This window comes from Ischnura elegans, chromosome 11 (assembly GCF_921293095.1).
Source record: "Ischnura elegans chromosome 11, ioIscEleg1.1, whole genome shotgun sequence".
NCBI classification, from domain to species: domain Eukaryota; kingdom Metazoa; phylum Arthropoda; class Insecta; order Odonata; family Coenagrionidae; genus Ischnura; species Ischnura elegans.
Window position 1 is genome coordinate 30,151,184 of NC_060256.1, and position 25,617 is coordinate 30,176,800.

Genomic DNA, 25,617 nt, shown 5'->3' on the forward strand with positions numbered 1-25,617 from the left:
TGTGGTAATCCTTTTGCAGTGGCTTAATTTAATTTATAAATTTCAAGGTCTCGTAAGCGTCATCGCAGGCGTTCAACTCCTTCATCAAGTTCATCATCATCAAATTCCAGCTCTAGGAGCTCTTCATCGTCATCTTCATCATCCTCTGCGGAATCAAGTTCTGCTTCTTCCCATTCACGATCACCTTCTAGATCTCGATCACGATCTACATCTAGGACAAGGAAATCTTCAAAGAAGCGTTCTAAGGGGTTAGTATTATCAGTTCATTTTTTACATTTCCTCTCTAGTATTGAAAGGGGATGCATTTTTAACGTATATTGTAATACTCCTTGGTTCACTCCAGGCCATGTATGATTTTCTGATTTCTCTCACTTCATGGGATTTGTGGTCAATTGAAGAGGATAGTGTTGTAATTTCATATTATTTTTTTACTGTAAAATTATATAATGGTTGCTCATGTGATACTGTGTGATTTTTGTCTTCATTCTTCTTAGAATGCTTCTCTGTGTGACGTAATAAGCTTGTGTTAACTCCTGTTGTCGGTGAGAATATGTTTAAAGTAAATATATATTAGTTGGGAGACAGAAAAATTACAATGGGGTAGTTTCCAAGTTTATTTTTCTCTTCTCTATCAGAATTTTATTATGCCTGGAGTTGATACGAATCCATTTAAAATTGATGTTAACTATTTTTTCTAGTTAATGAAAAAAGTCTTAGCCACATGTGAAACATGACAGAATTTTAAAGCATGTGGGGAAATCCCACGTGAGGATTGTGCCCTCTTCACTCACTTGCTAGATGATGACCATTGAGCATGAGCTGTATATAATTTGATGAAAGGAGGATTAATAGGAATGATTTTCAGTTAGAACTATCAGAGATAATTGCGTTAAAGTTAATGCTAGAGATATGGAAATAATAAAAAACTAGAGTGAACGAAACACACTCTAAGAAACCAGTCTCTAAAAAGCACTTGCTCTAGTGCAAGCTTCTGAACTACACAGATTATGTTATTCATTTATCCGCCTAGTTTTAATGGGTCATTTTACACCAACTCAGTCCGTAGTTGTCCTTGATCTCTCAAATTTTTTATGAGAAATGATGTACATGTTAGCCTCATAATTAAAAAAATGATAAGTTAAATGTTTTGCAAAAATCAAAAATGCAGGAGAATTACAGAATTTTTGAAACTGCCACCTTCTTAATTACAAAATTTTTGACGTTACGACTAGGTAATCACCTGGAGAATATAGTGTGTGTTGATCTGAAGGAAATGGGAGTTCTCTACAATGATGGAAGAATTGTAAACTGTTTGTATAAGAGCCAAGTAGCTGTGATTAAATTTAAGTCCAACTGTAAAGAAGCTAATACAAGGGAAGAAGTGATGCAAGGGTGTGCTCCATCTCCTGTAATTTTCAATGTGTTCAATTAAGAAAGCTACCAATAAAATAAAAGAATTTGAACTAGGAGTGACAATCCATGGTGAAATAATTAGCAAGCTATGATTTGCAGCTGACGTAGCAGTCATTGCATAGACAGAGACCTGAAGAAAACTCTTATAGAAAAATAGAGACCTATAGAAAACACAATTACTTGATACAGGATGAAAGTCAATGCAAAGAAAACAGAAGCATTGGCCTGCTGAAGAAGGGAAGAGGTGAAGACCAACCTGAAGCAAGATGTCTAGCCGTAAACTTGTGGCATTGAAAGAGTTCTGCTAACAGGTAGTTGAGTGACTAGTGAATATTAGTGTTGAAGTTATGAAGAAATTGTTTAGTACTTACATTTGGAGGATGCTTAACCATAGTTGAGACACAGATGTTAACTGCAGCGGAGAAATCAAGGTTGGAAGCTTTTGGAATATGGTGTTAAAGAAGAATGATAAAGATCTAATGGATAAATCATGTCATTTATATGGAAGTTCTAAGAAGAGTGAGAGAGAAGTCTTTTGAAAACATTGGGTAGATGTGTGACAATTTAATCGGCCACATCATGAGAGAGAACGGTCTAATGAAAACTAATGTAGAAGGACTGGCGGATGGAAAGAACATCAGGGGTAGGCCACAGGTGAGATACATAGAGCAGATGGCGAGGGATGAAAAGCAGAAGAATTATGTAGGTGTTTAAGATTAGCCAATAGGAGAGTTCAGTGGAGAGCTGCATCAAAATCCTAGGGTTGATGATGATGAGATCTTGGACATAACTCCAAATCTGTTTCCACGTCTTCTTTAATACCTATACTTTTAATTTTCGGCATTGTAGCCATGCATTCTTTGAGAAAGCATTCCCCTGAGCTGATAATCAAAACTTGGCGGAGGTGTGGAATCCCTTTTTAATTTCATCATTTCTTTGAACAGCTTCCTCATAAGGTTTTTTCCTCGGTATCCCCTCCTATCTATAGGAGCAGCCCATGGTAAGTAAGTTTGAGCTCCTATCCAAGTCAAGTCTCTTATGCATGCTGTCCTCTGCCATTAGGCAACTCAGACGTACAAGACAATGCTAGGAAAAAGACAGGTTTCCGAATTCCTTCCATGCTGTCTTGTTAGTTATAAATTCTCGATAGCTACTCCTTCAAAAGGCCGTGAAAATGGCCACCATGAGCTACATTTTCTGCAAGTTAGAATTATGCTTGGCTCTGAAGCTCATCAAAAAACTCGTTTCTACTTGGCCACTGTTCGTTGTTTCTTACTTTTTGTTGTATGTATTGTTTGTTTGGTTCGTGAAGAAATCTCTCGACTCTGAAATTCAAATATTCTTTAATGTTCTGGTCTGTTGTCAATTCAGCTGAATGAACTAAGTCCCAAGAAGTTTTTCCTGATGTAGAATGAGGAAGTATGCAAATATGTCTTTCCCGCGATCCCTGAAATTACGGCATGATAGAATGCAGTAGCTGAAGTGATTATGGGATCTAATGCATAACTCATACTTGCTCAAAATTTTTGTAGAATCAAGGATTTAGTTTTTATTGAAGCTCTTTATTTCTGTATCATTTTGTAAATTTTATTATATTTTATTACTGTGCATTTGGATAATCATAATTAGGTTGAGTAAGGCATTTGCATAAGAATGGTCAGTGAATTTCCACACCAAGTAAGGAATATTTTTTGGTGCATCTATGGAAAAAGATATGAAGTCTACTGGGAGAAATAATTGGATTAAAAAGCCTGTCGTTTGTATAAAATATTGAATTTATTGTTACATTTTTGTGTGTTCATCTTCCTACATTGATGAGAAATATTTATCAAATTTAGTGTTTGCTAGTTTGAAAGGAAACTATTGAGGTTGTGTACATTCTTAAATCTGTAATGAGAAATGCCAATATTTGTTCCGTTACTTAATAATTCTAAGCATTTTGATTTTTGAAGGTTCCCTCCCTGCTCAACATGATTTTTTTCATTCTGTTTATTTGTTGCAGGCCTGTCTATGATTGTGGATTCCCAGGTTTTTGTAACCATGTACTATTTACTTTGGCTTGTTAGTGAATTATCCTTGCAAGTTGTCTATTTTTATGTTAATGGAAAATTAACTGGACCCCAATTGTAAGGTTTGTTTAAAGTAAAAGACGTATGATTTTTTTTCTTCTGTAGAGCCAAGTGGATTGACGCTGGAAATATTAAAATCATAGTTGAAGTAAATGGAATGAATTCAGAATTATAATTACAACATGAAAAAATGAGGATGGGTTATGGAATCCTTGCTATCACTGTAAATGGAATATTATGTTGAGACATAGAGGGTGCAAACACCACCAAAATAATGTTTAACACTACATGCAGTGTCATAAATTGCACCTTATTACTTGAAAACTACATTTTCAATAGAAATGGCCAATGCTAGGCATCAGAAAATGTGAGTATAGTAGGTAGGGTGATGTCCAAAGTGACCAAACTTGGGATCATCCTTTGGTACTTCCAAACAGATGGAATGATGGCTAATTAAATGTCCAGCACCTACTCCTTTTCCTCTCCTCCCTTATTTTAAACTTTTTGTTAATTGAACTGTCTGTTCATTTATTCTTTTGGGATCTCCTTTGCATCTGGGTGGAAATTTAACTGATTGCGAGTCTTAAATGTCTTTCAGGTCCAGAAAGAACAAATCAAAAGAGGAGCACAAGGAAAAATCTCTGTCACCCCTGAGCAAAAGGATGGCAATGATGGAACCAGCGCATGGTGTAATGGAAGCCGCTGATGAGAATCCTGCCCTCCCAACTTCACCTTGGCCCACTAACTACCCTGGTGAGTATGCATAATATTATTTATTCCTTCTGATTATTATTTGGTTGAAGAAATTGATGTATTTGGATGTAATTCTTGAGGTTCCATAATGCTAGAGCTGAAATGTCTAAAAAAAGGTCTGTTCAATTCAGACATAGTTCTGGGCATACTGCCATGAGACTTTAAATGGGCGCAGTAAGCAAGAAAGCTTTTGTACATATGATACTGTCTCATATTTTAAGAATTATTCTGCTACTGTGGCAAGAATTCATCTGTTTTCTTCCATCTGTTTCCGTCTATTCTTTTCTGTTTTTCTTGTGGATTGGGGATTTTGCTGTGGGGGGGTAATAACCATTCAATGAAGAAACTGAGTATTTTAAAAAATAACACGAAGATGGCAATATTCCACAAGTTTATTGTCTGTACTACGCGTTTCGACCGTTAGGTCATTATCAAGTACAAGAATGGTTGGTATGGAGTTGTATTTATATGGAACGGATGGGTAACAGGCGAAGGGGAAGTTGGGGAAGGGTATGCGTCATTGGGTGGAGCGCTTCGGGAATGGTATGGCCAGGAGTGGGGAATGTCCAAAAAATAGTTGCTCATTCATTAGTGAAATGCCTCTGAGAAACTGAGCATATAGAAAGAATCAATGGACCAAAAATGTGGATGATGTTGTATTTCCGTGAGAAATTTATTGAAAATGGAGTGCAATGATTGTTTTAGTTGTATTAGATTGCACGTTATACAATGGGACTTCTCATTTGTGACTACAAATCTGTACCTTGGAGGTAAAGTACACTAGAACGTAGTCACCACCACCCTTCGCAGAGAATGGCTGTATTGAAAAGCCTGATTCATTGAGCCGTATCCATCTTGGACAAAGATAGCCTGGCACCAGAACTAAAGTGCCTTAGAAAAACCTTCCAGCAGAATGGATATGACGAGAGACAAATTTCCAAGGCCCAAAAAAGGTCCTTATCCAAGACCAACTCAAGGAGAGAAGATGGAGAAAGAGACGAACCAGCTGCGAAGGCGTGTCTACCATATATCTCTTCAGTGTCGCTGAAAGTGGCGAGAATTCTGAAGAGATACAGGCCATCCACAAGCCACCTAAAAAGATCCGGTACATGCTCGTCAAAGCAAAAGATCCGGTAGGATTGAAGACACCTGGTGTTTACCAAGTGCCATATGGGTGCGGGAAGATATACATTGGTGAGACGGGCCGCACTATAGATACGCGGCTCAAAGAACTCAAGTGCCACCTCTGCCTAGGACAACCCGAAAAGTCAGCCCTTGCAGAGCATTGGATGGAATGCAGAAATATAGTTAAGTTTGACGACACCAAGATGCTCTGCCAATCCAATGGCTTTTGGGATCGACTCATCTAAGAGTCTATTGAAATAAGAATGGCCAAGAATACTGTCAACAGAGATTCCGGATATGCATTAGCAACACTTGGAAACCTGTGCTCAAGGCTATCCAAAAGGCTAGGCAAAACCATCACGCCAGCCAATCAGAGCGTGCCGCTGACGACAGCCAATCGGCAGTCACCTGACCACCATAGTGACTGTATATAAGGAAGTTAAAATTCTCACTCGACACTCACAGCCCTGAGGACTATGACCTAGTCGGAGATGGAAACGTCGGCAGTTATGGAGTTCCTGACCCGGTGGTGATCCCGAGAACTCTTCACTAAGACACTGTCTGATTTCTTAATTTTTCAGGAAAGCAGTTTTAAGATTAAAAAAAAGCTAACCTGTAATTACTAGAAGGTTAGGTTACTATACCAATAACAATGTGAAATAAAATAAAACCTTATAAACCTGTTACATAACCTTCTAGTTACTGTCCAACAGTTACCATCAGTTACTGGTTAAATAAAAAAAAATCTTAAAACTGCTCTCCTGAAAAATAGGAAAACGGACATAGTGTCCTTGACCTCCTTGGTACAGACATTTAACTCATCATGTAATTTCATTCAATTTTCCACTTACTAAATGAGACTTTGAAGGCATTAAAGTGCTTATCATGCTTATACTCAGTTGGCTATGCTTTGCAGATCCTATTTTTTCCTTTTCAGTGCATAATTATTATTATTTCCATGCACTTAAATGCTGCTTTTTTAGCATGATACAGTAGACTCTCGTTAATACAAAGTTCAGGGGACTGAAAAACTGGAAGTTCGTAATAACGAAGTTCGTATGAACGTTTCGTTTAGGAATCATCGAAAGAAAAAAAACATACTTTGTCAAATTTTCTTTTTGCTTCAGTCTCCCGCTCTTATAATCTTCCGAGTCAAGTGTATAATATACGCGATTAAAGTATGTGCAAGCCCTCGATATGAGAAGAAGATGCATTCAGAGACCTTGGTTGTAAGTTGATAAACGTATACAAGTCATCGAGGAGAGTGGTTATCCTGAAGAATGCATCACAAACATGCCTTAACTCGCAATTGTGATGAACTGATCTAGCTTGCAACGTAGCTGGAGCAAATCGCGGTTTGCGGGAAGAATGAATGGGCAAAACGCTGAGCAGTTCCTGATTTCACATCAGATTAAATGATACTTTGTTCAGATTATGCCCTAAGTGCAAGTTCCTCTATGCCATGCAATCGCATCGGCAAACTCTAACGGTGCCAAATTTTAAATTTTGGGTGCGCTTCAATTTTTCAAATGTTCGTATCTCTGAAAGTTCGTAAATCCAATGTGCGTAGAAAGAGAACTAACTGTACGTCCAATTTACGAGCGTTAATGATTGGGGACCATAATTCCACAGGAATGAAGCTTATTATATGATGTTGCTTGCATATTGAAGTATCTCCTACTGAAGAAAGTATCAAAATTGACACTCATGGGCACAGTGCAAGAAGAGAACTTAAATGTAGATCAATGATGATAATGTAGTGTTGTGTATATTCGCATAAATGCCGTTGCTTTTTCGCGGAACTTCGTAATAAAGTTCATTTTGTAACCGCCGGGACCGGGACTGAGGTTCATAATTTAATAATAACGAAAATTTCGTAATAACGTTTCTTTTACTATAGATTGGATAGGCCTTTTCGTTGGGACGAACAAATTGCTTTGTAATAAGGAGAACTTTGTAATAACGTTCGTATTAACGAGAGTCTACTTTAATCGATCAATTCATAGTTTTTTTTATGGAATACCAATGGATTCTAGAAGACTTAGGCCAATTATATTTATTTCTTTTTGCTCTTCCCTGACAATTACACTGACTGGGGTGAGACAATATTTTAAAACTTCTTTTAATTACAGATCTGCCGTGTTTAACTTAAAAGTGGGTTAAAAATTGTGTTTTAAATGGGCCAAATATATTGTAAGAATAGAAACTACAGGAAATTAAAGCCATATGTTGGACTGGAAAGGTGTTTCTGGGAAACATTGAATAGGGATAGTTGAAACTTTTCAAAGAGGGAATGGAAGAAAATGTTAATTATGTGTTCTGCACTGACTTTTCCTGTATAATACCATATTTCTCAAGATATAGTCCCCCTCTGAATATATTCCCCCCCTAATTTTGAGGCTTCAGTGTTGGGAAAAACTGAAAAAAATGCGTTTGAATATACTTTTACCATGGACATTTTTGAAAAAAAAAGGGGACTGTATTCAGGTAAATATGGTATTCATCATGATAAATATTTTGACGCACAAAACAAGAGAACATTATGATTGATTTTTAAAAATAGGGAAATGTAGCTCCATTGCTTCTTCAGAAGATGAATTGTGATAGAGGATGAAACATATTGTGATTCAGTCAATGTTGCTTCATTGATAAGCTGATAGCTAATTATTTAACCTTTATGCTAGTCACTAAAATTATCTGTTCATAAATTGGCATTGATAACATAATTAAACATATTTGAAGTGTCTGAAGTAAAGTTGGCATAATTGAATTTTTTGTCTTGAACATTTCAATTAACATGATGGAAAAAGTTATCTTTTAATTGACTTCCTTTTATTTTGATTCTCATTTTGTTTTCTACTTATGGGAACTCCCTTAAAAACTAGTGCTATGACAAAAACTAGGGTCAATATTGTAACGGTTCAAACCGCGAGAGCCGCCCGCTCGCCTCCCGTTCGATATCTCCCCGTACATGTGATTGTTAACTCTCCACTCCCCCAAAATAGAAAATTGCCCCTACGGAGACTTACCGTATCCGGGCTTAAAATCAAGTTCCCCAATTGTTCGTGCCTGCACGCACACTCACTTACAACAGGATCTAAGGAAATCGTGGCGATAGCAAAACAAATAACTTCAATGACATCCCTTTTACAATTGATTTTAATAATTGAACTACCATAGGTTCCAAAATTTACACTGACACTAAAGCATTCCCAACACACACAATAAATCCCCGTTCCAAAATCCCTCGGCGTCACCTCCAACATGAAATATTCACCTTCGGCTTCTCCTTCCAAAAATGACAATAGCACTTTCTCAATGATTATAAAAAATTGATGTTTCCAACAACAAAATGTACCCACGCTCTTTAGCGAATAAGCAACGTAAAAATAGTGACATCAAACTTACAAAAAGAACTTTCCGTGCAAAGCAATTATAAATTGGGCGTTACTGTTCAAATGGCCACCCGTTTTGAACTCGGGCTCAATGATCCGCCAAGTGACACTAACATTCAGAAAGTATGCTCAAACTTCACCACGTGCCGCACTTAAGTCTTGCAGGGCCGTGACTAAAACCAGCCAACAGTAAATTCACTAGGGCCTTATTGTGGGGAGCACACTTGGGACTTTCAAAGGGGGGAACCATCTGGACACCAAAGGATCTATTTGGGCTTTGGTAATTTCCAAGCTTACTTCCTTTATCCGATGTTCTCGCCACCCCTGAAGAGCTGTCCGCGTATCGGCCTCCACCACGTGCCGTAGCTTGGCTGCTGCTGCTTGTCACCGCACGCCACTATGACTTATCTTTGTGTCACGCCGTAAGAGAGAGAGAGAGCTATCCTTCTCGTCTCTCTCTTTTATAAACTCTTCACTACCCACAATCACCTCTGGTGCACCTCAACGCCCTCTTTTTTCCCCGGCCGTAAGGCGGGTTTTCAAACGTATTCCGGGAGAGAACCACTGCGTCGCCTCTCCCGGAAATCCACTCTCACACCATGTCACATCCATTAAAAAAAATATACTACCATGGAAAAAACAAAATAAACCCTTTACATAAATTCAGGATAGAACTCCGTGAAAAAAAATGCTAAAAATGTGAGTGTGCGCGCAGACGTAACCCCCCCCCAGCCGCGATGTTTTATATGATGCGTCGGGCCGGCTCCGGTCCGTACCGCTACAATATGGAATATTCTAATGTTGATTGACTGTGCATCAGGAAGCTTAAACAGTGGGAGTGTTATAGTCGTCTACTTATGTGCTAATTTTTTTACCTTAATAGTATGCTGATGCCATATTCTTACTTAGTCTATTTTTTTCTTATCTAGCTGGGTTTCTGGCTCAGAGGATGCCTCAGTACAACCCTCCTGCTCTGTCGTTTGCATTTGCAAGTAAGTACAGTTTTAATCTTTTGTTGAAGAAAAAGCCTGGTGTTTCCTAGTGCCCAAGTCTTCTTCATTTTCACAGGATCTGCTGGTTTCCCTACTCAAGAAGTGCCTCCCAAGGGCTATGACAAAGACAATGAGTATGAGCAAAGAGTTCGTCGGTTTCTGGAGCAAACCAAAGGTGATTCTGAGTATGAAGACAAAGTTAGGAAATTCTTGGAGGAAACAGCTCGTTGGTAAGCTCTTTTATATTAATAGAAGAAATATTTAGGCTTAAAATTGTCTGGGTTATAAGTCATATTTTGAGTCATAGTTTTCTATTAGTTTGGGGCTTAATTTTATCTCTATGCATTTTCTTGCTATCCAATACTAGTACAGTCCATTAACTTTTGTGTGGCTTAACATATTTTTGTTTGTAGTTGATATGTTGAATCTTGAAAATAGGCATTTCATTCCTTCATTGCAATTGTTTTTGTATAGGCTTCCTGGTATTTAGGTATCTGGGAACATATGACTGAGCAATCAGTTTATATTATCTATCTATATTTTTTATGCCTTTATATTAATTTACTTGATTGCTCTTAATTGCTTAAATGATCCAGTAATTCCATATCTTTAATGTCTTCAATCCATGGTAGATCAGAGTATAATATGAATCCATAAAGAATGCGTGATAGAGTAATATGACAGAAATTTTATTTTGGAAGTAATGAGTGAATTTACTCTCAATTATGTTCTTCTAAAATGTAAATTAATCTTATTTTTTCATAATATAGGAAAAAGGAGCGTAAAGGCCAAGAGAAAGAATCTAAGAAGAAAAAGAAGAAGGACAAGTCCAAGTCAAGGGATAAGGAGAAAAGTGAGTCTTCATTAATGACTGCCTTTTTAAGTTCTATTGCAGTATGATTTTTCTTATGGTTGCAGTTAATTAAGACCAGTTAGCTGGAGGAATAGTTCATAGTTTTGATTAGCCAAGGATTTTAAATGAGAGAATGGAAATGCCAATGTTTGTAATTAAGAGTCCACCTTGTTGACTCCTTTCCCACTCATATTGCCCAAGTCCCAATGGTGCCTTATTCGGGATGCTAAACTTTATTATGTTTTGAAAACTTATTTCTTAACCCTTTCGAGACGGTGGAGTTGTCGCCTTAGCATGACTTCTGTACTGAGCTCCGAGAGATTCTTCCGTCCCCTCCGTACGGAGCATTTTTGCAGGACATTCATGAAGGGTGGTGTTGTGGATAATCACACATGCTCAGCACCAACCTTTTTCTACCCTTCCTAGCGGGGACTCCGCATTATCGTGGACTCTGCATTATCGTGGACTCGGCATTATTGGGACTCCGAGGGTAGTTGGGCTCTCTCCTATCGGGGTTTATAACCCTACCAGCAGCATTGGTTTGCGGTCAATGCTTGGTTTATATGAATTAGCAACATGGATTATTGTTGCTTGAATGTAAATTGCAGACTTCGAATTGAATTCCTCGTTTTATTCTGAGAATTATCAAATTTTGAATGAATCTCTACCATCAATATTAGTGTATTTAATGCAGCAACAATTTCCATGTTGATGTTTGTACTGAAATGGAGATATGAGTTAATATTTATCGTAGAATTTCGTTTAAAAATTGTAAACGCTGCTCAAAAGACAAATTATTCAATTCTTAGTTAATATTTTTTGAGAAAGGAATAGATATTTATTTCACAAAATGGCTGGATGAACAATTGTATGACCTCCGTCCCTTACTGCTAAGAGGGATAATTTAAGACATGCTCCCGGATTTCTAGGGTACGGCCTCGCTAAGTCCCACTTTGTTGGGTCCTGAAACAAAGACATCGTACACCTGTGACTGTCATAAAAGGGGGAGAGCCTGGAAACATGTATATTTAGCATTCGTTCACCTACATAGGAAAATCTCAGACGAAAATTTGCTGCTTTCATCTCCCGGGTCAAGAAACATTGAGACGCATATTTTTGTCTTTAGTAGGGAAAAGTTTAATCAATAATTTTAATAAGTGGAAATTGTTTTTTCATTCACCAATACTTGATTTAAAATGTGCTTTTTAACTCTCTCATCTGGTTTGCAATATCAGCATGCTTCATAGCATAGCCAAGGTCAGCCCCTTATCCTTTGTTGCACATAATGATGTTTTAAGGTCAAGAAGTTAGGCCATTACCAATATGACTGTAGAACTTGGGCTCGTTTCTGGCTCGGTATTCATACTCTGTTGTATTTTCAGAATTTGTATAGGATTGAGGTGTGGCATAATATGTATTTTCCTCTGAACCATGAATTTCATAAAATCCTGATATTGATACATGTCGATGATTTTGTCGTATATATATTTCATTGTTAATATTTGCCTTTGGTGACATCAGGCAAGAAGAAGAAGAAGGACCGTGATGAAAAAGACTATGAGAGGAAGAAGAAGCATAGGAGGAGAAGTGAGAAATATGCTGGTGAGTTAGACAAAGCTGAACGATTGAAGGAAGCCCTGAGACGAGAGCTTAGCCAGCAAGTAGAAGAGGGACTAGTTCGCAAAGGGCGACGACGCAGCAGTGTTGAGGATGAAGATGAATTTTTGTATGGTGTGGCACAACCAGAACGAAGGGATGACAACACCAGTGCTGATTTGAGGTTGGTGATCTACTTACCCTGTGTGAAGTTGGATTGAGGTGTACTGTACAGTATTTTCCTCTGAACCACAAGTCTTTTTGATCTTGTGTGAAACCACTGAACATAATACAGAAAACAAATTTGTGGCGTCAGGAAACATTTTCTTATATAATTCAATGTGTTCTCCCATGAATATGGTGTCAAGGTATCCAAATTATTTTGCAGTTATATTTTCTTCCAAACTTCAAGTTGTACCTTCATGTTCATTTTGGTACAAATAAATTTACATTAATTGTAAATCAGTGGTGGTGGAACATACCATCTATAGCATCATTTATCTTAATCATCCCTTTTTGTTAACTGATATTTCATGCAATTGGTTTGCATTTTTTTCATTTTCCTATTGTATACAATGGGAAATGTCTCAACAAAATGGATAGGCACAAATATTTGATAGTTACTCTATAGATTTTTTGATACATTGTCTCTCTCAATGTTCTTAATGAAAATTTATTAATGTTTCAGAATGCTTGGGTTGGAGGAAATCCCAGATCTGGATGACTTGCAGTCAAAATTGAGTGCATATTATGCCAAAGTTGAGAAAGACACTGGAATTTCAAAAAGGTAAATGGATTGTTTTTTTGTCACTTGCCAATGTCATGTTGAAAATCTTGGCACCCCATGTTGAATGGGCCTGATGGTTCACTGCCAAGTAAAGACCTACATTTACCATTTTTGATCCATTGCTTACCTGTCAATAAATTGGGAAGATCAAATGAAGGATCCAATCCCTTAAAAGGAGTGGGTGTTATTAATTGGTGGCCCGGCCACATGTTTTCGAATTCCTAGGTTGCTATGCATCATTCTCCTGTCCTCTCTATTATGTAATATGTTTTCTGAGCCAGAGATATGATGATTTCACCCAGTAATTGACGACCTCTAGTTGTTTCATTTAATTTTTGAGTGATTTAATTTGAGGGAGTGATAATTTGAGGGAGGTAATTTTCTTCTATCATCTCAAATTTATGGAATTTGCCACCATTTAGGTTTGAAATGAATGGCCCTACTCACAATTTTACTTACCTAATCTAAGTCTTTGGATATTTAAAAAATATTTTTGGTTTCAATACCTTACAGAAAACAGTGGCATGATGTTGCCCCTGTTGCTGTGCTAGAACCTCCTCGCTTTGGAGGATCTCGCCGCAAAATGGAAGAAAGAGAGCCCAGTGTCTCAGAGGACAAGAAGCGTCGGTTCTCCCAGAGTCCAACTCCGGCTAAGAGCAGACGGGTTTCAGACTCACCAAAAGTTATGTTTGTGCATCACGAAGACCCTAAGATAGAAGAGGAGGAGGATCTACATCTTAGAGGTTAGTGCCTCCATTTATTGACTACCTGTGTCTTTATGCCCAATGGAGTATCCCTTTTATATAGGTATATATCATAGAAGTATAGGTATGTCGTTGGAAGAAAAAAATAGAGACTAATTAACTTGAATTAAAAAAAATTATTTCCTTCAAAGCATGTGTAGTATCAATATTTTGTTTTAATTGTAGGCTTGATGCGTGGATTTTCTTGTCAAGATGTTTTTGTAATTTCGATGAATCCTTTCAAGTTAGGTAGAGGCACATTAAGAAATGATATGATGCAGTTTCCCACAGACCATTCAATCATTCAGCATTCAACCACAAAATTCATTCACAATCATTCAACCACAGACCATCACATGTTTTTATGTATCTTTCTCTTACCTACCTAATTCTGCTTGATTCTGTGTGGACATTTCAAACTCTCAGCATAATTTCCACTATGGCATATTCATCTTTCTTATTGCTTTACTGGTAAATTTGAGTCCATTATACCTCGGGATTCTCTTTTTGTATACTACCTCTTAATTTTTTACATGCTTGCATGCTCTATTGTTTCTTCATTATGGTTGCCTCTGTTTATGCAGGCACAGCCATTTTGTAGTTTTTTATTTGTTCAGTTGCATCAGCTAATGAAAACCTGATGTAAAACACTCGGTGATGTCTCCTATCCTTTTTCCAAGCTTTGCATTGTGCAGCATGCTCATGTCTGTTCAGTTTCAGATTATCCATTCATCACATCTTTTATTTTTTTGCTAATAAGTCTCTTTCCTCCTCAATTGTTGTGCTTCAGCTTGGTATAATTTGTGATTCGTATTTAATTCTAACCTACCCACCCACATTTTATTGGCATTAGTTTCCTCTACTTGTCTTGGAATTGCATTTTTAATTTCTTCTTGAGGTGGTCTTAGCAATCATAGAATCTCATTAGACGGTAATGGCTTGCTGTATGGAGAAAAATTGTGAAGACATTTGAAGTGGTAGTGCAGGGTTCGGATAGCCCTGAGATATGAATTTTTTCTTAAGCTGTGGGAGTTTGAGGGACCAAGTGAGAGTAGGATTTGGGAATAGCATTAATTACTTTGAGAAGAAACCTGATAATGAGATTCACCAAGTATGTTTAACACATTGACTGCAAACCACATTTATCTCCTTTTTTTGCGGGATAGCCATTTCCAGACACATGGTATTTTTTCCTGCCAGCCATTCACTTTCATTCAAATGGTGTAATTCAAATTTTGAGTGGAGAAAATGATCGCAAGTTCCATCTTATACTTGCTGACTTTTAACATGCCATTTTTAAGCATTTGAAAGGAAAAAAATAAATTTTTGGGCTGTGCACCATGAATAAACTGTAGTCAAAGTGTTAAATGTTCTTTTAATTTCTGTTGGAAGCGTTCATAAAGGCACAGGGACCTTGGAGTCATTAAGACTCCATTTTCTCTTTTATGCCTTCCAGACAAGAAAAAGTACGATATGTTTGCAGAATCACCATCACCTCAGAGGGACGTGAAACCAAAGACAAGCACTACTGAGGCAACTCCAGTGATATCAACCAAGTGGAAAATGCAGATGGGACCTGGAATCAATAGGTGACTTGAACTTTCTTTGGTATAGGTTACCCAATTTCTGATGATTTCCTCATACTTGGTGGTTGGAATTATTTTGAGAAGTATTAAAGTTGTATTTGTCTGAGAACAGGCAGTCTACTGAAGTCAGTTTTTAACTATTATTCAAAGCAAAGGAGAAGCTTTCAACATTGAGAATTTTTTGTCAATTATACCTACCATCAATAAGCCATTTTTTTTCGTCATTTTTCTGACCATCTGTCAAACCTAAAATGTAATGCTTTTACTAACATTTTCAATTTTTAATGTAATGGTTAAATTAAATATTATGATTATCAAGCATTGAATTTTAATTCTTAATACCATTTAGTTAGTTATTCCTAGTTTTGTGCTTGATTTAAGTTTTGACTAATTTTTCTTGCTCTTGGTTTTTTAATCAAGATTCAAGAAGAAGGAACGGTCAGAAAGGGATAAAGAACCATGGGAAGACATTGAGGACAATCGATTTGGGGGCTTTATGAAGGATGACCCCGTAAGTGATGATGAGCCTAGCCGCCAAAAGAAGTCGCCAGAGGCCGAAGAAAAGTTCCCTCCCCATCGTTCAGGGCTACGTGAATCGATGGACCGGCTCGAGAAGGAGCCGCCTCTTCCTCCTGGTACACAGCCTCCTCCACCGGGTGAAGAAGACACTATTGGCAATCTTGGCAGTAGTGATGGCATCGGGAAAACAATGCAATATTACGAAAAGTTCCGAGGTGGTTTCCGCATCGGCAAGAAGCAGAATGAGGAGCCAACTTCAACGACCCCCACAGCAATTGGAAGTAATTCCAATATTGCTGGAAACTCATTATCCAGTGTCCCCCCACCTCCAAGAGAGGGTTCTGATCCACGTCAGACCACTCCTGGGCCAGTTCCTCCATCTGGAGGCCCATCAACCCCTGGGAAGGCCTCAAGAACTAGTGCAACTCCTGGAACTGGTACATCATCAGGGGCCAAGGGCCCCAAAACGGACAGTGAGGACAGTGATTCCTCGGCTTCCAGACCCCAGGGGCCAGATGGTAGTGCACCACGCCCAAAGCGTTCCAGATCAGCATCGTCAGTTGGTGATTCTTCCCCTCGCAGTAGACACAGGCAAGTACTATTACAGGAATCCACAAGTCTTTTAAAACCTTATTATTCTTGAAAGTTGAAATTGGTGAAATTGTTATTGAATTCTGCTGAATCTGGGATTTCAGTTTATTAATTTTGAATTTCTGGTTAAGCCTGGAATTTTTGTAACATCAATTTGCCTGTAATTGTTTCATTAAGTAATATTATTGTGCTATTTTTTTATTTATGTTTTTTGTTAAAACGGGTGCTACATTTTCATTTAATAGTGATATAAGTGACATACTCAGCGGTTGAATACTCGGGTACCATGTATGATGACATTTTTCCAAAAATGGGATATTCTGGAAATGAAGGTCTTAGCTTAAGTATGGCCCGAAAAATGTATACAATCGGTATTTCTTTATTTATTTTGGTTGCTTATGGCTACAGTACTGGAAGAATTAAAACAATTTGTTGTGCTGCTTGCAAAGTTAGTAATTTTTTCTCAGTTCAAAGATATGTTGTATGCCTTCTACAGGATGCTTATTTTCATGAATTGTAAATTTTAATCACTCATGGTGTATTAAGTTCATTTTGTTATTGAAGATCTCTGAAGTATACAGGAACATAATTAATGCTGTTAAACAGGAGAAAGTTGACAAATAATATCTAGATAGAATATCTTGTGATTTTATTAAAATATATTATTTGGTGTAGCAAGGGGAGAACTGAATGCTTTAAATCAATCTGTTATTAAAAAGCAATATTTGAGCCTTAGTTCTATCATTTAGCTTTTCATTTGACTTTGTATTGTAAATGGGCATCTAATCCATTACTAATATGTTTAAATCACTTCAAGTTCTTGAGCTATGAATTGGCTTATATGAAAGCATTTTGTTTTTTATTATTTTTTTTCTTTTTATTTTAGTCGCAGTAGATCTAGGGGGAGAGGTGGACGTTATTCACGGTCTCCTGGATCCTCAGACTCTGATAGCTCTCGCTCTTACGGGAAGAGACGCCATCGTCGCAGCCGTTCAAAGTCATCACGCCGCTCTTCATACGGCAGGCACTCACGATCTGGATCGTATGTTGGTGGTGGACGTGAAGGTGGTGGAGGTGGAGGCAGATATGGGAGCCACAGTCGAAGTAGGTCATATGATGATCGTTACAGGAGCTCTGGCTCTCGCTCGCATTCCAGGTCACGCTCGTATGACCGTTCTAGATCTCGTTCATATGACAAGTACGGAAGTAGGTCGCGTTCAAGGTCAGAAGATTACTATCACGGACATCATCACCATCATGGTCACCACCACCATCACCGACGTAGTAGATCAGGCAGCCCACACAGGCGAAGCCATGACCACAGAGCCCAGCATGGAGGAAAGTATCCACCTGGGCGATTCCCGCGTCACCGAGGTGGGACTTACTACCGTCCGCGGTACCAGGGTTACAAAAATCCTCGTGGAGGCTTTGTTCCACGGGGTCGTGGCTTCCATCCAAAATTTTCAAATCGTGGTGGCCGTCCATTTGTTCCAAGAGGGAGAGGTCGGGGCAGGGGTAGGTTCTTCCACTACAAGCCTGGCTACCGCAATGACAAAGATGGATATCACAGGAGATATGATCAGAGAGGGCGCTCGCGAGACAGGGACAGTGAAGATAGAAGAAGTAGCTACAGCCGGGGTGATGACGACCCCATGAAGAAAGTGGACGAGGCTAAGGAGAAGATCAACAGGTACATAGCGGAAACTGGAGGTGATGATGCTGAGACTAGTGGAAAGAGGGAGAGGAATGATTCGCTGAGTGAAGGAGAGGAGGTGGACGAGGAGGAGGCAGGGTCGTCATTTGGAAGGGGAGGAGGGGAGGCTGATTATGTGGATAGGAAGGTTTTTGAGGGCAAGTGGGCTGATGGTGATGAAGGAGAGAAGGGAAGCAGGGGTCGAAGTAGCTTTGGGGAGGAGGGTAGCAGCAAGACAGGAGGGGTGGGGGCCAGTGGTGGAGGTGATTTGCCTAGCATTGAGGAAATGGATAAGTTCCTCAACAAAGTCAAGGCTCAGAAAAAGGAAGAGATGAAGGAAAGGAACAAAGCATTTGTGAAACCTACAGCGTGGTGAATGTGATAGAAGAAAAAGTGTGATGTCATTGTACTTGCCATGGAACATTGTGGTTGGTATATAATTGTGCCATTTTTCCATTTTTTTCACCATGAATCAATTGGTTTATCCAATCCAATGCAGTACTTGTGTTTCCATTGTTTGCCAGCACTTCTGCACCCAGCATGTATGGACGTATAATTTTAATTTCAAATATGATCATATTATTTTAAGCTCTGTATTTCTGTGGCTTACATATATATTAAAGAGATAAATGTGTCAAATTGGTATTTTTTATTTATAATGAAGGATTGTGAACCCAATTTAAGGTGGTGCCCAAAGTCTTGGATATCATACAAATTCATAGTGGTGCCTTACAACTTTGTTTGGCCATCATTGTAGGACTTCTATGCTTAGGATTTTTGGTAGGGAATCACAAGTTTCTATTCTGAAGCTAAGGACTATCCAGTTAGTTGTCTGTCCTTATCTACCGATCATCCAGTTTCCTTGAATGCTTAAGTATTTTTAAATGTCTGCCCATCTCTGGCCAGGGACCAGTATTTTTACACACACATCTCTGGTAATACCATTTACTGTAATGTGAACTAATGTTTATAAGCTTGCACTTGGCCATCTAAAGATACTTGCAAAGCTACTTCCACAAAGGGCAATAATAAGTGGCAGCATGCTGACAGACGATGTTGCCCAGTGATGTTGAAAGTGCCTCTTAGTGCAAAGAAAAGTAGCCTTATTGCTCAGCTACAAATTTCAATGAAGTGTAGCGTTGCGGTGTATCCCACTTGGAATAGAAAACATCACTCGGCGTGGGTAACAGGGAGGGAATTTTTGCTGTAACTCCTTCATGAAGTACTTTCTCACTATCAGACCCATGAAAGGACTGAATGTTCATATGGAGGAATCTTGTAGAGAGGGATCAGATCGGTTCTTGGTTTCACTGTTTCTTGAAGTCATAACTGGAACCAGTGTCAGAAAGAATGTATCAAAGTAATTGAGCTGAAAACATGTTTGAACTGTTTTCATTTTTAACGTCTCTATATTTGTTTTAAGGTGAGGAATTGCTATTTAGTATGATTTAAAAAACTATGGCACATTAAGTTTCCACTCGTAAGCCAAAACAAGTACTTGAGTATGCTGTAATTATAACTGCTTGGTGTGGTTTTTTCCCGAATGCTTATCTTGTCTACGGTTGTATTAATTTCAATCGTAAGGCCATTTAATTGGTGAATAAAGCATTCCAAAGACAAAAACTGCATCTTTGCACCAGCTCCTTTTTTAGCACTTAAATATGCTAAATTAACAATCGATTGGGTGATTTGTTTGCCTGACTCACTTTTTGTCTCAATGTGGAAGTTGGTAGAATTAGGGTAGTGTTCAACCTAAAAAATACACAGAGGTGTGTGGATATCACATTTTCAGGTTAGTGGGTCCAGTGAGTTTCTCAGTACCACATTGCATTTCAGTTCTCGTCGTGTTGTGTATGCCTGACTGTTAATCTTACCTAAGATGGCATTAATTCTATTCAGTTTCTCATCACATTAGCAACATTATAAGCATCCAAATGTCTGCGGATCCAAGTTCCGGTTCTTAGTTCCTGTTTATTTTTTAGCTCATAAATACTTAATTAACAGTTTATCAGGTCGATTTGTTTGAATGATGGACAAGTTTAAAATTCACCCAAAAAATCTGTTTAAGCAATTGTTAATTGTTTAAAAATAAGATGTAATATTGCTAAATAAAAAAAAATAGTCTTAAAATGATACTGTCGCGTAATAAAGGCTAGAAAAGAAACAACCACCGAGAACCGTTGTCCTCGGGATGAATTGTTATTAATAATTAGATAATGATTATTATTGTTATTAATGACTAGACAATGAATTTCATAATATCGTAGACATGATTAAAATTGAGACAACTTGTCTACAGAAAATGTTAGGCGTATTAGAGAACTGAGAAATTGAGTAGGAACTGGTATCTTTGTGATGATTATTTTTCCAATTAGGTGATAACTTTTTGTTAGTGAAATGAGATATCGAGACTAGTAAGAGGGTAATCCAGAAAGTGACGCCGCTTGTGTGTAGCGCGAGTAGTAGCGGGGATAGCGCAGTAAGATATCGACTGGCGTATTAGATCAGTTCGCTTCTATCCGTACTCAGCGGAGCATCGCACGTTCACACCTTGTCCAAATATAGCCTACAAACATAGGTACCGTAACAGAAAATCCCGCCAAGTGTGAAGTGCAGGGCGTCATACAATTTTTTTGGGCAAAAAGTCATTCAGCGGCCGAAATTCATCGTGAATTGTGTGCGGTCATGGCCCAAACACAAGAGCTGTCAGTGGTAATGAGTTCTTAAAAATGGAAGAACAAACATTCACGACTCAACGATTTCAGCGGTTCAACAACGACGGAGATTTTCAAAACGCAGTGACAGGTTGGCTCTATTCACAGGCGGCAGATTTTTATGAAGAGCGGATTGCAAAGACTTAACATATACAAGTGCTTGAATCGATTTGGCGACTATGTGGAAAAATGTAAATTTTTTGGATGTATTTAATAAAATTGTTCCAACTTCACTGGTCAAATTTTTTGTACCAGAAAGTAACCGCTGGGGATACTTTCTGGATTACCCTCGTACGTAACGATTACCGTGGAATACAAAATGAATTTTCGTCATAAGTTTATTGCAAAGGCAGTGGTCAACATGCATGTAAGTAGGAAGGGAATGTATTTTTTGCTTTGTGTGACATTGAAATAAGATTTCACTCTGGCAGTTCTGAATCTCTGCTCTAATGAGTTAACAATGTAATGCCCGCTGCATTACCACCACGCCAACTCACTCGCTGTGGTTGTATCTCATTTGGCTTCGAATCTCATTACTAATTTTCTTGAGTCATTGCACGGGGACTTCATGTTTTTTTCTTTTCTTTCTTTACCACCGTATAGCGAGTTTCATACGGCATTAGTGTGCCATAATGTTAATCTAGTCTAATATAGAATTTATTTCATTCAATTGATCATCTAATTAGAAAAACTTTTTAGAGGCACCGGTTTTTGGTTCCTGTTAATTTGCTGGCGTTTAATTTCCGAGAGAAAGTAAATTGAAGTTCTGAAGAAGGATACTTTTACCTAGCATGAGCTGTACAATTCACGTAGTATTAAACATTTCATATATCGCGTAAATATTTCGCTTAAAAGAAGTAGTAACAAAAATATTGCGGCAGATGGGAATGTTGTACAAATTTCTCACCTATCGGTACTACGGAAAATACCTATGCTCCATTTCCGAACTGCGGCGAAAGTGGCGCCACTCAATTCGTTGCAATTATTTTGCAGGGCTCTACTGGGAAAAAAGGCTCGGACTCGAGCGATGGTTCGGGTGGTCTAAACGGAATAAGGGAACCGGTTTCGAAAATCTAAGATATCTTTCTCAGCGCAGTTGAGAGTCCGTTCTCCACGTCAACAAAATGTTAAGAGATTGTGAAATTTTCGGGTTTTATGAAGTAGACCCTTAAAACAATTTGGATGTGTCTGAAATGCAGATTTTTTTATTTAATAAATTATTGAGGTAAAATATCAAAATTTGAGACGGTGCCAAATACTGAACGTGGTCTACTCAATATAGCCTAAATTTTTCAAGGTGGTGATGAAAGTTTTAGACCACTCAAAAAAAAGTCAGTTTTAGTCTAGAAAAAATGCTCGCGCTTTAGTGATGCGCCCTCTGTAATTCTAAATTTTGGAAAAGTCTTTCCTCTTAAAAATGGGTGAGCTAGCTAGAGTATCTAGTGGACGTTTATGTTTATTTTTATACATTACGTATATAGGAAGTGGGGAAAGGGTTATAAGTTTAGTAGGACTCATCCCCTATATCCCCTGTTCCCTCTCTATTCTCCAGAAGCACAGCTTGGGGGCAGAGGCTGCGTAATGGACGCCTCATAACAATGGAGCCTAACAAAGGGCTGGCCGAACCATTTTCATAAGCCATTGTGATGTCGGAGACGTGATGAGGTGGGGGAGATATTCGGCTAGGGCGCCGCCCCCATGTGGCCGAAGTGGCGTCGCGAACGGTGGCGCCCTCCTGCAACGGGCGGCCAGTCGCCCAATCTCCATCGGATAATTGTTCAGGGATCGAGGAATGTTGAGGAGCGCTTTATCTCCATGCCGGATTGTAGGAATCCTGCTAGAGCGTCCCTCACTCAGTGATTCAACTCGAAGGATGACATGTATAGGTGAGGGTACAGTCATCCGCGAGTAAGCCACAGGGGTATGAATATCACACTTCACGGTAGTATATAATTTTAAAAAAATAAATTTTTTAAATCTGTAGATGATTTTTGTTTGGGAGTTCCGAAGGCCTCATTTTGATCGCGAAACTATTCGATCGGCTACCAAGACCCCTACCCTCTCAACTATAGCGTTCCTTCGATATAGTAAACTAATGGCGAGAGCATTAGACTACCGACCGAAGGGTCCCGCGTTCAAATCCCGGGTGAAGCCTTCGGACCCCCAAACATAAATCCTCGAGGTATGAGGTGGCCCTGGGAAAGGAGTTAGCTCCCTTACCTTAAATGTGTGAAATCAGCGCGCTTGCGGCTTAGTCTTGTTCGAGCTTTGCCCACTTCTTTCGAAACCAGACTTTGGTTCGTGCCACGATGTAAGTAATTATTAATCCTTTGAGCCCACCGACTAATACGCAGAGAAAAATGATGATTAGATGGCTCACAAATATGTTGGAGAATCTGGAGCGAATTCGAATGATCTTGGTTCTAAACCAAGGCAAGGCAAATGCACTTTTCTTTTTCGAATTTTCCCTGCAAACAGTGAATGTCACTCGCTTGAAAACAAGTAGGCTCGCCCTTCGTATTATGCTGTGATGTCTTGCGAAAAATCAGTATTCCACTATCTATTCTTACGGAACTACATTTAAAATCCCGCAGATTTCTTCTGTCAATTATGGCGATAATTGTTTAAGGGCAGAAAAAATTAGATTTAAATATCATATCATTCTTGTTTTGGAGTTATTAGGAAATTGATACAGCCACTGTCATCAAACACTCAGATTAACGTCGCGAAAAGGAGACTCCAACTCCTGGAAAAGTGGAAATAGAGAATTTATTTACTTGAATGCTAGGTAAGTAGCGTATTTTTAATTTTTGGAATCGAAGGATATAACTTGTGAAAAAATTATTCCTTCGAGTAGAATTTGTGAAAATTTATTTTTAAGCAATTTATTTTGTATCGCATAGTCGCAGATAAATCTCCTCTATTCCATCTTTGCATACAAATGGAATGATCACTCGAAAATGACGAATAAAATGATCATGTGATTTAGGCTTTATCATAGTTAAAGAAGTGTTTGTGTGAAGTCAAAGAAATAACATGAAATGCGTGATAATATATGTTTTAAATGTGCGAATAAAACTATATCTCAAACACGTGACACAATTATGGGTAAAATTTGCTATTATTTACTATTCTATAAATCTACTATTTCAGTCTACAAAGTGTGTTCCGCATCGAGTAATGAGGGTCACCTAGATTAAGGAGTACGAGTGATGAGGGCCGCCTATATCAAGGCGCACGGCGTGGTCTGAGTTACACTTACTACATGTTCAGCCTTATCTCCCTGTGCAGACGGCTTTCTCAAAAGCTGAGTTTCTCATGGGATGTCGATGTAATAATCAATCGACTCTGACTTAAGAATCACAGAGAGTTTTGGTCAATTTTCTTGAAGCCCGATTCTATTTTCCGTCAAAAAATTGAATAAATGAAAATACGGACAAAATTTTTCCTGATTTTTTCCAAAAATTGATGATCAATGAAATGATTAGGAGCTTTTTTAATTACTTTTCCCATTTTGTAGATGCATCAATTTGTTGGTCCCCGCTCTAATTCCTAAATAAAATGTGCGTTCCACAAATATCGTTTTGAATTAGCAGCGACAGTTTTTCCATTAGATGTTTTTGACCTATCGTAAAAATCGCGTTGTCCAACGCAGCATCAGTGTGGCATCTCTGGAAGGATTTCGAGACGAGTTTAGACACGGTCGACCCAGTTAAGGATTGACTATGGGCTCTTTGATAGCTATTTAACTCTAAAGAAGCCGAAGTTTTACGTAGCTGCAATTAGTTTTCGTGTCAGAAAATCTTTTCATATTGCCATTTCTATTCCTTTTCATCCTTTATAAGTTGATCTATACATCTCTTAATAGGCCTTCGTTTGTCGATCTTCCTTTTCTCTTATATATTGACGATTGTTTTGATCAGGCTCGTGTCTCGTGGTTTGGTCGAGTAATTTGTCCTGTCTACTAAGTGCTTTGAGATGACTTGCATTCTTCCACTCTTCTTAGCACTTCCTAAATACCTACGCGGTTGATCCATTTTATTTTCAGCATTCTTCTGTCGCCTCACATTTCGAATGCTCTCACTCTCGACTTCTCCCCTGTTGTCATCATTCTTACCGCATTTTATTTAAGGAACGTGCTCCAGACGTTACTTCTTATAGATCGTTTCCCTTTTGGATGACCTCTTTGTACGAGATCTTCCATTTATTTTATGTATATCTTATAATCAAAATGTGTTAGCGAAAGACTTATCGCGCGATCGCACTCACTTTCAGGGGTCGTTGGACGGTTTTGAAGAGTAAATATTAGAGCCAAAGTTTCCGTTTACATCGTAATATACGCAGCATGAGACTCAGACTTTTATTGCAGTTGTTAATTGACTCCTAGATAAGGGTGCAGTCGAGCTCTTTTAAGTTTGGGGTTATAACAGAAGCCCAAACTTAAAAGAGCTACCAAACAACGTACCCCTACAGGTATGCCTCGGATGTAACGTAATAAATTAAATTATTCTCAGTTTTATGGCGAAGTTTATAGGAATATCCTTGCGTTTTTTGAAAATTGAAAGAACTTTTTGCATAATGCATAAAACCTTACGTTCAAAACTTTGATCGAGGTTTGAAACCGGGTTCACCTGGGGCTCCAGCAAACAAAGGGGCATAACTGTTTAGGTGCATGGTCTAAGAGTATGTAGTGTTTGTGCACTTTGCGTCTCCACCAGAGCTATCATATAATTTACCATGACACTTTGGTTTATGTCAACATTATTGTGCGCCACCTATCCGTTTTCG

At 38.4% G+C, this 25,617-nt stretch overlaps 1 protein-coding gene across 6 annotated transcripts in view; it reads left to right on the forward strand.

Annotated features, from left to right (window-relative positions):
- Positions 1 to 18,754, forward strand: part of LOC124167508 (serine/arginine repetitive matrix protein 2-like) — a 54,547-nt gene extending 35,793 nt beyond the window's left edge. For 4 of the 6 annotated variants that reach the window (XM_046545433.1, XM_046545435.1, XM_046545438.1 and 1 more), the window contains 11 exons: positions 48 to 248; positions 4,081 to 4,235; positions 9,685 to 9,747; positions 9,824 to 9,977; positions 10,518 to 10,600; positions 12,122 to 12,380; positions 12,885 to 12,983; positions 13,497 to 13,726; positions 15,183 to 15,315; positions 15,733 to 16,422; positions 17,309 to 18,754. In XM_046545433.1, coding sequence (XP_046401389.1) covers positions 48 to 248; positions 4,081 to 4,235; positions 9,685 to 9,747; positions 9,824 to 9,977; positions 10,518 to 10,600; positions 12,122 to 12,380; positions 12,885 to 12,983; positions 13,497 to 13,726; positions 15,183 to 15,315; positions 15,733 to 16,422; positions 17,309 to 18,491 — 3,250 coding nt within the window. In that variant the 3' untranslated portion in view covers positions 18,492 to 18,754. The remainder of the gene's footprint in view (positions 1 to 47; positions 249 to 4,080; positions 4,236 to 9,684; positions 9,748 to 9,823; positions 9,978 to 10,517; positions 10,601 to 12,121; positions 12,381 to 12,884; positions 12,984 to 13,496; positions 13,727 to 15,182; positions 15,316 to 15,732; positions 16,423 to 17,308) is intronic. The other 2 variants (XM_046545437.1, XM_046545436.1) reach the window with 2 other exon arrangements.
- Positions 18,755 to 25,617: the final 6,863 nt, after the last annotated feature.